The sequence below is a fragment of the Carcharodon carcharias genome (genome assembly GCF_017639515.1).
Source record: "Carcharodon carcharias isolate sCarCar2 chromosome 36 unlocalized genomic scaffold, sCarCar2.pri SUPER_36_unloc_1, whole genome shotgun sequence".
In the NCBI taxonomy this organism is placed as follows: Eukaryota; Metazoa; Chordata; class Chondrichthyes; order Lamniformes; family Lamnidae; genus Carcharodon; species Carcharodon carcharias.
The window spans coordinates 246,143-263,250 of record NW_024470726.1 but is presented as its reverse complement, the minus strand read 5'-3'; the positions used below and the strand labels follow the sequence as shown (position 1 = coordinate 263,250).

The 17,108-nt window shown below is 49.6% G+C and overlaps 1 protein-coding gene across 1 annotated transcript; it reads right to left on the bottom strand.

Moving 5' to 3' along the window:
• Positions 1 to 7,705: 7,705 nt before the first annotated feature.
• LOC121274312 (relaxin-3 receptor 1-like) lies at positions 7,706 to 8,872 on the bottom strand. Its single transcript, XM_041181554.1, has one exon. It carries the CDS (start codon positions 8,870 to 8,872, stop codon positions 7,706 to 7,708), a length of 1,167 nt encoding a protein of 388 aa, XP_041037488.1.
• Between the last annotated feature and the right edge of the window lie 8,236 nt (positions 8,873 to 17,108).

The window sequence follows — 17,108 nt, the reverse complement described above, 5'->3', positions numbered from 1 at the left end:
CATTATTACATTGAGTAACTAAGTGCTAACCCCGTATGTTTTAATGTTGGCAGCTCTCTGTTTACTTACAGAAGATTGTAGCATTAGCAGTTCCACACACTGCTGACAGCCTGAGCATGAATTAGCATCATCCACACACCTACTCACAGCCTTTACTACTTATTTGTTGGGACCCTCCAGCCCCTACATCCCTCTCTCCATCTCTGTAACCTCCTCCAGCCCCTACACCCCTCTCTCCATCTCTGTAACCTCCACCAGCCCCTAAACCCCTCCCTATCTCTGTAACCTCCTCCAGCCCCTACACCCCCTCCCTATCTCTGTAACCTCCTCCAGCCCCTACACCCCTCCCTATCTCTGTAACCTCCTCCAGCCCCTACATCCCCCCATCTCTGTAACTTCCTCCAGCCCCTACACCCCTCCCTCTGTCACCTCCTCTCGCCCCTACACCCCTCCCTATCTCTGTAACCTCTTCCAGCCTCTCCACCCCTCCCTATCTCTGTAACCTCCTCCAGCCGCTACATCCCTCCCTATCTCTGTAACCTCCTCCAGCCCCTACACCCCCCCATCTCTGTAACCTCCTCCAGCCCCTACACCCTTCCCTATCTCTATAACCTCCTCCAGCCCCTATACGCCTCCCAATCTCTGTAACCTTCTCCAGCCCCAACACCCCTCCCTATCTCTGTAACCTCCTCCAGCCCCAACACCTCTCCGAGATCTCTGCGCTCCTCCAATCCCGGCCTCTTGCACATCCCCTGATTTCCATTGCTCCACCATTGGCGGCCGTGCCTTCAGCTGGCTGGGGGGCCCTGAGCTCTGGAATTCCCTCCCTAAACCTCTCCGTCCCTCTCTCTCAACCTCTCTCACTTTCTCTCCTCCTTAAGACTGACTCTTTGACTGAATTTTGGGTCACCTATGACTCTAACATGTCCTAACATGGGCTTGGTGTCAAACATTGCTTGGTATTGCTCTTTAGAGGACCCTTGGGATGGTTTGCTGTATCGAAGGTGCTATATAAATGCAAGTTACTGTTTTTGCAATTATCTTATAAAGGTTCAGTCTTTGGCCCTGAGAGTTAGCCTCCCCATGTGCCTCTGAACACCTATTGCCTATTCACTTGATCCAAACCATAATGTTGACTGTATGCCCAGGAACGCTCAATTAGACCAGGACTGTTTTCTCATGAAATAATGACACAATAGCAGGTTGTTAATCACTGCAATTTGATTGGAACAAATTGTCCAATTATAAAATCAACTTGACATGGAAGTTGAATTAGAAATATAAGAATTGCAATTTAATGCATCATTGAAAATGGGCCTTGATCTTCCTACATTATTACATTGAGTAACTAAGTGCTAACCCCGTATGTTTTAATGTTGGCAGCTCTCTGTTTACTTACAGAAGATTGTAGCATTAGCAGTTCCACACACTGCTGACAGCCTGAGCATGAATCAGCATCATCCACACACCTACTCACAGCCTTTACTACTTATTTGTTGGGACCCTCCAGCCCCTACATCCCTCTCTCCATCTCTGTAACCTCCACCAGCCCCTAAACCCCTCCCTATCTCTGTAACCTCCTCCAGCCCCTATACCCCCTCCCTATCTCTGTAACCTCCTCCAGCCCCTACACCCCTCCCTATCTCTGTAACCTCCTCCAGCCCCTACACCCCTTCCTATCTCTGTTACCTCCTCCAACCCCTCCACCCCTCCCTATCTCTTACCTCCTCCAACCCCTACACCCCTCCCTATCTCTGTAACCTCCTCCAACCCCTACACCCCTCCCTATCTCTGTAACCTCCTCCATCCCCTACACCCCTCCCTATCTCTGTAACCTCCTCCAGCGCCTACACCCCTCCCTATCTCTGTAACCTCCTCCAGCCCCTGCACCCCTCCCTATCTCTGTAACCTCCTCCAGCCCCTACAACCCTCCGAGATCTCTGCGCTCCTCCAATCCCGGCCTTTCGTGCATCCCCCAATTCCCATCACTCCACCATTGATGGCCGGGCCTTCAGCTGCCTGGGAGGGGCCCTGAGCTCTGGAATTCCCTCCCTAAACCTCCCCACCCCTCTCTCTCTCTCCCTCTCTCCTCCTTTAAGATGCTCCTTAAAACCAACCTCTTTGACCAAGCATTTGATCACCTGTCCCTAAAATCTCCTCATGTGGCTCGGGGTCAAACTTTGATTTACGTTCCTGCAAAGGACATGAAAGGTGCTATACAAATGTGATATGTTGTATTAAGTTTCGTTTAACAGTCTCACATGGCGTTGAAATTCTCAGAAATTTGGCCATGATTGTGGCAGCGTGTCAGAGTTTCGAGGAAGTTTCTGTAACGGGGGCAAGGCGTCTGGAGGGTGGAGGCGGGGGAGGGGAGGAGTTAGTGACAGGAGAATGGAGTGAAGTTCCACCATTCGATGCAGGGAGAGTGTTTAATCTGTGAGAATCTCTTGCTCAGCGCCACCTAAACTGGAAAAGAAGTATCTCTGGAGGTGCCAACCATTTCAAACGTCTCCAATAGGACCAGGTGGGGACCAAGTCTCAAACATCGGAAGGAGCTAAAGGGGCATGATGCATTATGGGATCACCCAGGCTTGGCTAAGTTGCCGATATAAGTTTTAAAAGTGTTTGTAGTGAAAAAAAACACTCGAGCGGATTTGGTAGGGTTGACCTTTGGGTCAGGATGGAATAAGCTGACAAGCGATCCAAGAGTTATACTGCAATAAAACTGATTGCGCGACCTCAGGGCCAAGCTAAGGTATGTAGACGACTGGACGCTGCAATAAAATGCCAGGATAGATAAGCAAATCTCGCCTTTTGGAATAAACTGCGGACATTGTTTGTGTCGTTTGGTTCAGATCATTCCGTGATTGTTTTGTTAACTCATCTGTAATTGCGGATGTATCGAACCAGACACACAAGATAAGACCATTGTGAGTTAATGTTGAGGTATCACAAAGCTGGTATAAATAACCGCCAGAAGCTGTGTAACTTTGGATAGCATTCTGAGAGAAAATTCCCCTATGTGCATACCTGTATTGAATAAACCGCTGCTGGTTTTACCTGCACCTGACTCGGTGTTGAGTGTCTTCAGATACTCCACAACAGAGCTTACTAAACATCTGAACCTCCTACCCACTGACCTCACCAAACACTACCTGTAGTGGAGTGTGTGGATCCAGCTTTGGACTTTACAGCCACCTCAGGGCCCACAACACTGGAGTGGAAGGAAAGTCACCCTTGGTCCCGAGGGACTGCCTAAGAAGGGCAAAGGCAGGCAAAGCCTCTTCCTCCCTGGTGATGTCCTGGGCAGAGAACCCTGGACAACATGGTCAGCATTGGCTGCCCCTTCCCAAAGGCGGGGATACCGAGGGCACAGAACTGTGCCCGCCCGGTGCTTTGACTGCCGTGGCAACAAACCCGCTGCCCCTCGGACCACGGCACAGGAGGATCCAACAACAACTTGCATTTATATAGCACCCTTAATCTGGCAAAACATCTCCGGGTTGGGGGGCTGGGTGGGGTGTGTGGTGGGTGTTGGGTGGGGGGGGTTGTTTGGGGGGGCGTTAGTTGGGGGCTGGGGAGGTTGGAGGGAGGGTGGGGGGAAACTCCACAGGACGTTTGCAGGTGAAATCTGACACCTGAGCCACATATTAGGGACCGGTGACTAAATGTTTGGTTAAAGAAGCTGGTTTTAAGGAACGCCTGAGCGAGGCGGAGATGGTTTAGGGAGGGAATTCTAGCGTTTCCACCCGGATCAGCCCGGGCTGGATTGGATGCACCCCAGCCCCTGGAGGTGAAAGGTTGGAGTTCTAAGGAGCCGTCAGAGACTAAGGTTGAGCTCCATGTCCAAATAGCCTCTTAACTCTCAGCACCGCCTGTGTGGGGTGTTTGACAGCTGATGTGCTGCATGGAACTGCCCTCCTAGGGCCATAGGAAGTTTACGGCACAGAAAGAGGCCATTCAGCCCATCATGAGTGCGTTGGCTGAAAGAATGAGTCACCCAGCCTAATCCCATTTTCCAGCACTTGGTCTGTACCCCTGCAGGTTCCAGCACTTGAGGTACATATCCAGGCACCTTTTAAATGAGTTGAGGGTTTCTGACTCTACTGCCCTTTCTGGCAGTGAGTTCCAGACCCCCACCACCCTCTGGGTGAGAAAGACTTTCCTCATTTCCTCTCTAATCTTTCTACTGATTACTTTAAATCTGTGCCCACATTCTCACTGACCTCTCTGCCAGGGCAAATAGGCCCTTCCCATCCACTCTATCCCGGCCCCCTCACAATTTTGTACATCTCAATCAAATCTCCCCTCATCCTCCTCTGTTCCAGGGAGAACAACCCCAGCCTATCCAATCTTTCCTCATAGCTGCAACTTTCCAGTCCTGACAACATCCTTGTCAATCTCCTCTGTACCCTCTCTACCCTCCTCCACATGATCTTCACATGAAGAACCCCTGTTAGGTTAATTCAACACACTTGAATCAGACGCCAGTGGTAAATCAGTATTGCTTTTATTAACATTGTCAGAAAGCACGAGCAAACTATGTGTCTATATACTCACTTGGAGGATGTCCCTCGGGTCTCCCTTAGGTGCTAATTCCCATCCTGTGGAGTTCTCAGCAAGGAATAGCAATCAGTACCAAACTGAAGCCCTTCTGTACCTGCGGCCCAATAAAGATTGGGATTGATACTGTCCAGAAACAGGGACATGCAGGGGTTTCCATGCCAAGAAGAGAGGCAGTGAATCATTCTGGGATGAATTCCAGGCTGCTGATCTATTGGTACACTTATCAAATCCTCCTAAAGGAAACTTAAAGACAGCCTAATGTATTAAAAGCTGAATAAGAGAGCAACGGCAGTAAAGCTAAGGGAGTCAAACCCACAATCTAAACTGTCCTGTTATTGGTGGTGAAATTTGTTTCATTTTTAATGGGATGTAGGTGTCGCTGGGTCAGCGTTTATTGCCCATCCCTAATTGCCCTTGAGAAGGTGGTGGTGAGCTACCTTCTTGAACCGCTGCAGTCCCTGTGGTGTAGGTACACCCACAGTGCTGTTAGGGAGGGAGTTCCATGATTTTGACCCAGCAACAGTGAAGGAACAGCCAATATATTTCCAAGTGGGGTTGGTAAGTGACTTGGAGGGGAACTTCCATGTGGTGGTGGTTCCAAGGTCTGCTGCTCTTGTCCTAGATAGTAGTGGTTGTGGGTTTGGAAGGTGCTGTAGAAGGAGCCTTGGTGAATTCCTGCCATGCATCTTGTAGATGGTACACACACTGCTGCTACCGTGCATTGATGGTGGAGAGAGTGAATATTTGTGGATGTGGTGCAATCAAGGGGGGCTGCTTTGTCCTGGACAGTGTCGAGCTTCTTGAGTGTTGTGGGAGTTGCACTCATCCAGGCAAGTGGGGAGTATTCCATCACACTCCTGACTTGTGCCTTGTAGATGGTGGACAGGCTTTGGGGAGTCAGAAGGTGAGTTACTCGTCACAGGATTCCCAGCCTCTGACTGGCTCTTGTAGCCACAGTATTTACATGGCTGGTCCAGTTCAGTCTCTGGTCAGTGGTAACCCCCAGGATGTTGATAGTGGGGGATTCAGTGATGGTAATGTCATTGAACGTCAAGAGGAGATGGGTAGTTTCTCTCTTGGTGGAGATGGTCATAGCCTGGCACTTGTGTGGCACGAATGTTACTTGTCACTTGTCAGCCCAAGCCTGGATATTGTCCAGGTCTTGCTGCATTTGGACATGGACTGCTTCAGTACCTGAGGAGCCATGAATGGTGTTCATGGGGAGCTCTGAGAAACCTACTTTGAACAATTAATTCAAACAAGTGGATTATCATTTGTAACAATGTCTGTATTGGCTCTACACAATCACAATTGAATGGTACATCAGTTAGTCACAGTATTCTTTAGCAACAACAGGACTGTTTCAAAGATAACATTTGATTACCAAAATCATTGAGATTTTACTGCAAATTTCATTTCGTGTTTATTTGCTAAATAAGTTTAGAGAGGAATTATACGATTTACATATAATATTCCCAAAAGGTAAATGTGTGTGATGGGTGCCAGCAATGACCAGAAACTTTGATGTGGAATACAGGTTGTCAACTAATCACAGTAACCACTAAACTAGCAACTAAACCTAGTGATTGCAGCTTGATTTCTAATTTGAGACTCAGCTCCAGTGAGTTATCACTTCTTTCTACTCATTTACCGTTTGTTTATTTTACATTCCGTAATGATTCTCCCTACTTGAAAGACTTATTCACCTTGCAATCTTATATCTATCAAGTTGTTGCAGCCTGTCTTGCACTGTTACACTGAAATTGGTTGTATCCTTTTGGACCATTTTAATGCAAAGAGTTGGACTAGGCAGTGTCAGCACTGCCACTTCTCCGTCTGACAGTCTGACAGTTTTTTAAATGCATTCATGGGATGTAGGCATCGCTGGCTAGGCCAGCATTTATTGCCCATCCCTAATTGCCTGTGAGAAGGGGGTGTTGAGACGCTTGCAGAACTACCGGCCTCATCACTTCATGAATTGGGGCTCAATAGGCACTGCCCCAGCCAGAGAAGCAGACAGCAGAGAAGCAAGTCATTCGGCGCACCATGCCTCTTTGGAAGAGCTATCCAATTAGTCCCACTCCCCCTTGCTCTTTCCCCCACATCCCTGCATACTTTTCCCCTTCAAGTATTTATTCAATTCCCCTTTTGAAAGTTCCTGTTGAATCTGCCCTTTCAGGCAGCGCCTTCCAGATCACAACAACTCGCTGTGTCAAAAAAAAATTCTCCTCATCTCCCCCTCTGGTTCTTTCCCCGATTCTCTTCAATTTGTGTCCCCTCTGGTTACCGACCCTCCTGCCCAGTGGAAACAGTTTCTCCTCATTTACTCTGTCCAAACCCCCTTCCTGATTCCGAACGCCTCGATTCAATCTCCCCCTTAACATTCTCTGCTCTGAGGAGAACAATCCCAGCTTCTCCCAGTCTCTCCACATGGACTGAAGTCCCTCATCCTTGGCCCCATTCAGGGTGAATCTTCCTCTGCCGCCCTCTCCAAGGCCTCGACCTCCTTCCTAAAGTGCGGAGCCCAGGATTGGAAACAGTGCTCCAGCTGGGGGCTGAATCTTATTGTATTAAGAGTACATCACCAAACCCATAGGAACCACCATCTATGCCACTTTAGGCCTCAGTGCCAGCATTTAATAGCTCTGCCCCAGGTCAATGCCATAGACTGGGGATGAGGAGAAGGGAGGGAGGCAAGATGATTCTGATCACTTGTGTGAGATCAATGTGTGAATCAGCAATGGATAGACTTTCACCTTGTGTGGTTCAAGTTTCTACATTATAGAAATGATATACAGGCAGTGAGGGAAGAGCAATAAAGATAGAACAATGATCCCAGAACTGAAAAGTCAATTTTTTCAGGAGAGACTGAACCACCTTGGGCCATTTTCTCTCAAAAAGAGGAGACTATAAGTGATAGAGTCTTAAAAATATGAAGGGCGCTGATAGGATCGACATAGAGGCTAATGTGCAGCATACACACCAGCACGGAACAGAGGGGCCGAATGGTCTGTTTCTGTGTTGTAGATTCTCTGTAATTGTCTGTGCCTACAATATGGGTACCTGTCTGACTGAGCAACAGGCGCAGTTTACGCATTGGGAGTCCTCTGGATGGCTGGGCACTGCCATGAGGCCTGGATCAGTTTCGTTGAACAAGGCTGGAGGTAGTGGCAGGCAGTGTGCTGCATCTTGGGCCATGTCCGTTGGATTCTGGCTGACTGTGCACTTGGTTCAAGGCTACAACAACTTGACTGTCCTCACATTGCTCCCTGTGGCGGGCAGTATTGAGGTACGTCCAAGGGTAACTGACAGAGATGCTCCAGAAGAGACTCTTCAAGGACTCCCTGAACTCCCTCCTCATCAGGCAGTAGATGACGGGGTTGAGGCAACTGTTGGCGTTGGCCAGGCAGATGGTGAATGGGTGGATGTAAGTGTGAGCAATATAGTAAGCACTGCTCCAATGGACCAATTCCAGTTTAACCAACACTCCCCAACAGGTTATGATATGGTTGGGTAGCCAGCTAATAAAGAAGGACAGTACCAGTATTATGATGGATTTGGTGACCTTGGATTGTCTCTTTGGATTGCTGCTACTTATCTTATGATGTCGTAGGAAGTTTATAAGTAATAAATAGCAGGTGGATATGACTACCAGGGGGATTATGAAAGCCAACACGACCTTCTGAATGTGCTGGAGTGCCAGAAAATATTGTCCATCTGGGAACTTCAGGATGCACAACTGCTTCCCATGAATATTGACAGTCTGGGAGTATATGGTTGGAGCTAAACTGGCTGCAATAGCTATGAGCCAGATCACCAGGCTGACCCATTTCACTACGCAGGATCTGATGGGGGTCCTGCCCGGCCTGAGAGTTTGGACCATTGTGCAGTACCGGCTGACACTCATGGCGGTCAGGAAGAAAACACTAGCGTACATGTTGAGCACAGTGACAAAGAGGACCAGCTTGCATATGGCATCACCAAAGGGCCAGATGTGGTCCAGGATGATCTCGGCCGCCCAGAAGGGCAACACCAGGACAAAGTGGAAGTCGGCCAGGGCCAGGTTGAAGACGAAGAAGTTGATGGTGGACTCGTTCCGCCCTTTGAGCCCTCGGGTGAGGTACAAGACCAGGAGGTTTCCCAAGAGGCCCACAGCACACACGATGGAGTACATCAGCGCAATGATCATCCGCAAGACAGTGTAGAAGGCTCCTAAAGCAGCAAAATTGCCTGGTTCAAAGAATAGTGTGCTGTTAATCTCCAAGTAGCTGTCATTTGCACTATCATCAAGATCCCCATCACCCATCATTGTACTAAGTTGAAGCAACACACTAGCCTTCATTTAAGAACAATTAATCACAGGCTATTATGCTAGTAGTAGCTGCAATTGCCCCTGATATCAGGTGGGGCAGTAAACCTAGACCCTGCCTGCCCTCTCAGATGGATGTAAATGATCTCAGGTGGATGTAAATGATCTCACAGACATTCTCCCCAGTGCCCTGGGGAGGCAATATTTATCCCTCAGGCAATAACACTAAAACACAGATTGACTGGCCTTTACCTCATTACTGTTTGCAGGACCTTGCTGTGTGAAATTCAGCTGCTGTGTTTCTTGCATTACAGCAGTGACTACACTTCAAAAGATTCTTCACCAGCTGAAAAGTGCTTTGGCACGGCTTGAGGTACTGAAAGGAACAACAGAAGTCCCTGTCTCTTTCTTATTCATTCTGTGAGTGCAGATATGTAAGGCAAGCACTTGGTACTTGATTTCTCACTTGGTTGAAGTCCACTGAATGCCTTCTGTGCAGTTTTCTCAGTATGTTGTGTCCTATATTCATCCTTTCACCCCAGTTGTTCTCTGTTTCCTTTTACCTACCACAGGATTTTAAGGTTTTCACGGAGGACTTGCTGATAGATACATCTCTAAAGCGACCAAGAAAGTGGCTAGTGGACTGTCTCTCTCTCTTCTCAATGCACTCACGCAGTCCAGTCTTTTATCCAAATACAGGTGAGTTCCAGTTATCCCAAAGGAAAGCTAGCCTCTCAGATGCAGAGCCTCTCGAATGTCTCCTTGCAAGAGGGCGGTTTCTGGAGCTCCTGGATTCAGGTTAGCAATGTTTGGGAGGGTGGAGAGGTGGAGGAGAGTGTGTCCTTGACCCTCTCCTGTACTGTTGCTGCGCTATTCATATGTTCTTCAGGTAGGTCCAGTGACGGACCATTGTTGGGGGTGGGGGGGGTGGTGGTAGTCGCTATCCACACGGGGGCCAAGATATTCAGTCCCACAGGGCGCTGTCCGCGGTGCTGAAGCCACCCAGGTGTCAAGTACTCAGGTCCCCTTTCGGTTGTTATCCACCTTGAGCTCCACGGGGCGCTGTCCACGGTGCTGAAGCTACCCAGGTGTCAAGTAGTCAGGTCCCCCTTCGGTTGTTATCCACCTTGGGCTCCACAGGGCGCTGTCCACGGTCCTGAAACGCCCGCTCCCTAGCCTGACCCAGGGGCAGCCAAAATGAATGGATTCGGCACAACTTCCCGCCCCGTGACTCTTGCCGAAAGTGCTGCTGCTGCTGACTCGGTCACCGCCTCTTTCTCTGCGTGCAGTACAGCTGGGTCAGTGTTGGTCAAGCCCACTTGATGCTGAACCCTGGCCAGACACGGGGAAGACGGGGGTTGGCGTGGGGGGGGAGAGGGGGGTGGAGGTGGGGTGAGCTTGAAGCAGAAGTCGACACTCTGAGAGCTGTATATGCCAAATAACATGACCTAAGGCAGCAACAATGCCTGGTAAATGACAGAAGCTGTGTCATAATTTCAACCAGGGAGGCTGACTCCGAATCAGCTATTGTGAAGGAAATAAAGGTTGTTTGAAACTGTACTTGTCCTGCGAGTAATACCTATTGTCCACACTCCTCGCTAAACGCTTTAATATGCCCCACAGCCCTCACCGTAACTTTCTCATATACCCCACACCTCTCACTGTAACACTCTGAAAAAACCCCACACGCCCTGTAACACTCTAATATACACCACACCCCTCACTGTAACACACTGATATACCCCACACCCCTCACTGTAACAGTCTGATATACCCCACACCCCTCACTGTAACACACTGATATACCCCACACCTCTCACTGTAACACACTGAGAAAACCCCACATGCCCTGCAACACTCTGATAAACCCCACACCCCCTGTAACACACTGATATACCCCACACCCCTCACTGTAACACTCTGATATACCCCACAACCCTCACTATAATACTCTGATATATCCCGCACCCCTCACTGTAACACTCTGATATATCCCACACCCCTCACTGTAACACTCTGATATACCCCACAACCCTCACTGTAACACACTGATATACCCCACAGCTCTCACTGTAACACTCCGAGAAAACCCCACACTGCTCACTGTAACACTCTGATATACCCCACACCCCCTGTAACACACTGATATACCCCACACCCCTCACTGTAACACCCTGATATATCCCACACCCCTCACTGTAACACCCTGATGTATCCCACACCCCTCACTGTAACACTCTGATACACACCACACCCCTCACTCTAACCCCCTGATACACCCCACACCCCTCACTGTAACACCCTGATATATCCCACACCTCTCACTGTGACAGACTGATGTGTGCCACGAACCCTCACTTTCTGCAGTTTGTTTGTCAACCTTCAGCTGACTCTATTGATGCTTAAATTCAATTTGGCTGAGTTAACAGAATGGAAACATGGGTGGTGTGTACTTTCGTGGAAGACCTGAATTTAATGAAGCACTGGACACAATGGTTTTCCCAGTTACACTAGTTTAATGTGAGGATTAAAAAGTATGCTAAGGCTTGTAATACATTCATCTCACCCTTCAACGATAGGATTGTTATTTCTACATCTGTGGAATATTTTACACAGGATATAGGTTGATTGGCTGTACTATTTATACAGCTCTTTCCTCCATAATAAAATAAGCCCAGCTCAGGCTCCATCTGGAGCAACTGGATCCAGTCCTGGGCTCCCACACCTCAGGAAGAATGTATTGGCCCTTGGAGGGGGTGCAGCACAGACCGACCAGAACAATCCCAGGGCTGAAAGGGTTAAATGCCGAGGACAGGTCACACAGACTCAGCTTGTATCCCCTCAAGTGTGGAAGATTAAGGGATAATGGAGTTGAGGGGTTTAAGATGATCAAAGGATTCGATCAGGTTGATGGAGAGAAACTGTTTCCTCTGGTGGGTGGGGGGAGAGAGTCCAGAACAAGGGGGGCAGAACATTAAAATGGGAGCCAGGCCATTCAGGGGTGATGTCAGGAAGCACTTCACACAGAGGGGAGCGGGGATCTGGAACTCTCTCCCCCCAAAAAAGCTGTCGAGGCTGAGAGGAAGGGGATGGGGATGAGAATGATAGATTTTTGTTGAGTAAGAGGTTTAAGGGTTATGGAACCAATGTGGGTAGATGGAGTTAAGATACAGATCAGCCCTGATCTAGCTGAGTGATGGAACAGGCTCGGTGGGCTGAGTAGCCTCCTGCTGTCCCTAGGGAAGTGGGTGTTTGATTCCTGTCATTTGGCTGGGAGGTGGATGCCTCCTTGAGCTGGGATATTTTGAGGAAGGACAAAATGTTTGGGCTCCATTTTAAACCCCATTTTGGGAGGGGCTAGGAGTGGGCACTAATCTATTTACCCAGAGAGTGGGGAGAACGTGGGATTCGCTCCCGTGGGGAGTGGGGAGAATGTGGGACTCGCTCCCACGGTGAGTGGGGAGAATATGGGACTCGCTCCCACGGTGAGTGGGGAGAATGTGGGACTCGCTCCCGCGGGGAGTGGGGAGAATGTGGGACTCGCTCCCACGGGGAGTGGGGAGAATGTGGGACTCGCTCCCACGGGGAGTGGGGAGAATGTGGGACTCGCTCCCACGGGGAGTGGGGAGAATGTGGGACTCGCTCCCACGGGGAGTGGGGAGAATGTGGGACTCGCTCCCACGGGGAGTGGGGAGAATGTGGGACTCGATCCCGCGGGGAGCGGGGAGAATGTGGGACTCGGTCCCACGGGGAGTGGTCGAGGTGAATTGTGGAGATGCATTGAAGGGGAGAAGCTGGATCAACACGAGGGAGAAAGGAATAGAAGGATATGGGGATGGGGGAGATGAAGAGGGGAGTGGGAACAGGCTCGTGTGGAGCAGGAACACCAGCACAGAGCAGAGGGGCCGAATGGCTTCCAAATTCTATGAAAATCTATATACCTTGTCTAGTAGTAACTCATGGATGGGGAGGGAATGTGGTTCATGGATGGGGAGGGAATGTGTTTCAATGTCTATTAATGCTTGCCTTCCCTTGTTATTCCTGATTCATTTGATTACATGGATGAACACTCCCCCACCATCCTTGCTCGAGTGGAGTTAGGGCAGGGGCATTGCATTATTTGTGCAGTGGACATCTTGACCTCCAATTCCGGCCTCTTGTGCATCTCCCAATCCCCATCAACCCACCACTGGCGGCCGTGCCTTCAGCTGCCTCGGGGCCCTGAGCTCTGGAATTCCCTCCCTAAACCTCTCCGCCTGCCTCTCTCTCTGCCTGTCCTCCGTTATGCTTCCCTTTCCATCTTCCCCTGAGAAGATGGTGTTGGTGGGTGCACATGTTGAACCTGTAGTAGTAGCAACTGAGAGGCCATTTTACGGGAATGTTAAGAGTCACTGCTGGAGATATGGAGTCACATTTTTTTCCCTTTACTCTTTCATGGAATGTGGGAGACACTGGCATTTCTTGCCCATCCATAATTGCCCCTTGAACTAAATGTCTCACTCGGCCATTTCAGAGGGGCCTTTAAGAGTCAGCCACATTGCTGTGGGTCTGGAGTCACATGTAGGGCCAGACTGGGTAAGGACAACAGATTTCCTTCCCTAAAGGGGCATTAGTGACCCAGATGGGGTTTTTCTGACCATCCATGATGGTTGCCTTGGTTACCATCACTGAGACTAGCTTTCGATTCCTGATTTTATTAATTGGGTTTAAATTCCACCAGCTGCCGTGGTGGGATTTGAACCCCTGTCTCCAGAGCACTAGCCTGGGACTCTGGGTTACTAGCCCAGTGACATTACCGCTATGCCACCATCTCCAGCGGGTGGTGATGCCACCCACAGTCAAACAGCTCAGACTCCGGGCTCCGGATGAAATGTACGACTCAGGTGCAGAATCTGTGGAAGGGGTGCGGAAGCTGGTCTTAAGAGGGTGGTGGTGAGCGAGGAGGAGACATTGGTGTGAGATTCACCGGCACTCGCCTCCCACACCACCCCACCCCGCCTCCCATACCACCACCCCCCCCGCCCCCTTCGCGGTTGACGAGAAAGGAGCGGAGATTGTGAATGGAAAACCTTTTCTCCAGCCCTTCCCTGACCCGCCCTCCATTCCAACTCCCACTTTACCTCCACCAAGCTGTTTCCCCTTTAAAAGTAAACAGCAATATGATAAAACTCCCATCTTCTGCTGGCCAGTTGTTCATCTGATTAGTAATGTTTGCACTGGTCTTCTAGTCAGCCACTCCCCATTCATAATTAAAAGTATAATCTGTTTATCTTATCTCCTGGGAACAGCTCGGTCTGGCAATTGGGAAGTAGGCTCCTCAGGAACTTGATAACAACCTGCACAATGTAGGGAGCAGACAACCTGCATTTCTGTAGCACCAATTACCACCTCAGGGTGCCCCAAGCTACACCCTCGAAAATGGCCTGTCGACCGCTATGACTAGAGGGTCAAGATGCACATCTGCCAATGCCATCTTCCCAGGGAAGGGTGGAAAGTGAAAAACAAGCTTAAAGGAGGAGAGAGAGAGAGAGAGAGGTGGAGAGATTTAGGGAGAGAGCGAGAGAGAGAGAGTGAGAGAGGCGGAGAGATTTAGGGAGAGAGCGAGAGAGAGAGAGAGTCGGAGAGATTTAGGGAGGGAATTCCAGAGCTTAGGGCCTCAGACAGCTGAAGTACTGAGGCCATAAGAGGTAGGAGCAGAAGTAGGCCATTCAGCCCATCGAGTCTGCTCTGCCGTTTAATGAGATCATGGCTGATCTGATAATCCTCAACTCCACTTTCCTGCCTTTTCCCCATAACACTTGATTCCCTCAATGATAAACAATCTGTCTATCTCAGCCTTGAATATACTTCATGACCCACCCTCCTCATCTCTGTTTTAAATGGGCGACCCCTTACTCTGAGATTATGCCCTGTGGTCCTAGACTCTCCCACAAGGGGAAACAACCTCTCAGCATCTACTCTGTCAAGCCCCCTAAGAATCTTATATGTTTCAATAAGGTCACCCCTCATTCTTCTAAACTCCAATGAGCACAGGCCCAGCCTACTCAACCTCTTCTCATAAGAAAATCCCTCCATACCCAGGATCACCCTAGTGAACCTTCTCTGGATTGCCTCCAATGCCAGTATATCTTTCCTTAGATAAGGGAACCAAAACTGTTCACCGTATTCTAGGTGTGGTGTAACTAGTGCCCTGTATAGTTTCTTTCTTTTTGGTGTAGTCACTGTTGTGATGTAGGAATCGCAGCTGCCAATTTGCGTGTAGCAAGCTCCCACAAAGAGCAATGTGATATCGGCGCAGACCCTGTGTTTTTAGTGATGTCGGTTGAGGGTCAGGCATTGGGGTAGGAGGCCTGCTCTTCAACCATGGCATCTTTCACTCCCACACGAGAGGGTAGATGGGGGCCTGGGTTTCAGGCGAGGCAGCACCCCCTCAGCACTGCACACCTTCACATCTTCAGATTATTGTAAAAACTTCATCTGGGTCACTAATGCCCTTTTAGGGAGGGAAATCTGCCATTGTTACCCGGTCTGGCCTACATGTGACTCCAGACCCACAGCCATGTGGTTGATTCTTAACTGCCCCTCTGAAATGGTCGATCGAGGCCACTCAGTTCAAGGGGCAATTAGGGATGGGCAACAAATGCTGGACTTGCCAGTGACACCCACACCCCAAGAAAGAATAAATGAAAGAAAAGCTCTACCCCTTGACCATGAGACTGCCTTGCCCCACTCCCACTGCCCCAGCCCCGGCTGAGATCAGCTGATCACAGAGTGAGAAATTAATCACAGGGCATTTGGGGTTTCTTTCTGCAGCCGCTCCCCTATATAGACGGGAGGAAGACCCAGATGGTTAAAACCAACAGCACTCAAGAAGCTTGACACCATTCAGGACAAAGCAGCCCACTTGATTGGCACCACATCCACAAACATTCACTCCCTTCACCACCGACGCACAGTAGCAGCAGTGTGTGTACCATCTACAAGATGCACTGCAGCAACTCACCAAGGCTCCTTCGACAGCACCTTCCAAACCCACGACCTCTACCATCTAGAAGGACAAGGGCAGCAGAAACACCACCACCCAGAAGTTCCCCTCTGAGCCCCTCACCATCCTGACTTGGAAATATATCGGCCGTCCCTTCACTGTCGCTGGGTCAAAATCCTGGAACTCCCTCCCTAACAGCGCGGTGGATGTACCTACACCACAAGGACTGCAGCGGCTCAAGAAGGCAGCTCACCCACCACCTTCTCAAGGGGCAATGAGGGATGGGCAATAAATGCTGGGCCCAGCCAGCGACACCCACATCCCGTGAATGAATTTTAAAAATGTTACCTTTCCCCATTGAGCAGCTGCCCCTGGGCTTGAGGGTGTTTCTCAACACGCAGTCCACAGAGACGCAGCCATGAGGGTCCGCCTGTTTCTTGGTGCAATTATAGACCTCCCTCCCCTGAGACCCCCACCCGACCCTGACCACCCCCCCACCTCCCCAGCCCCCGCATGCTCTATACACTTTTCCACCAATGCTGACATTAACCACAATAAACCCTCCCCATAGCCGCCACTTTCAGGCCAAGACCCTGCTTATTTTCATTAGATTGGAAAAATATATTTGCAGAGTGACATGTAATTCTGGTGCAAACTCCGCAAAGTGGTGTAAATATTGACTCTCTGAACTGCGCTCAACACAGTCCCTGACATTTTGACAATGTTTTCAATAATAACATGAGCTCTAAAGTCAATATTAATTTCCACAGGCCATCTGTGTGGTTCAACGGATAGCCCTCGTTAAAAGGGAAGGGCCTGCATCTCTCTAGCGTCCTTCACCATCTCATGACAGCCCAGAGTGCTTCATGCCTAATGAAGTACCTTTTTGAAGTGCAATTAAAAAGTACTTAATTGGTTGCAGCTCTGCTCTGGGATGTCACAGAGACATAGGAACAGAAGTCGGCCATTCAGCCCATCGAGCCTGCCCGCCCCATTCAATACGCTCATGGCTGATCATCCACTCCAATGCCTTTTTTCCTCCACACTATCCCCTTATCCCGTTATGCCACTGGTATTTAGAAATCTGTCAATCCCTACCTTAAACGTACTCAGTTTGACTGAGTTTCCACAACCCTCTGGGGTAGAGAATTCCAAAGATTCACGACCCTTTGAGTAAAGAACTTCTCCTTCTCTCGGTCCGAAGTGGCTTCCCCCTTATTTTGAAATTGTGTCCCCTGGTTCTAGACC

Excerpts from the sequence above, each read along its gene's own strand:
- LOC121274312 (XM_041181554.1), bottom strand. The coding sequence starts at position 8,872 with ATGGGTGATGGGGATCTTGATGATAGTGCAAATGACAGCTACTTGGAG.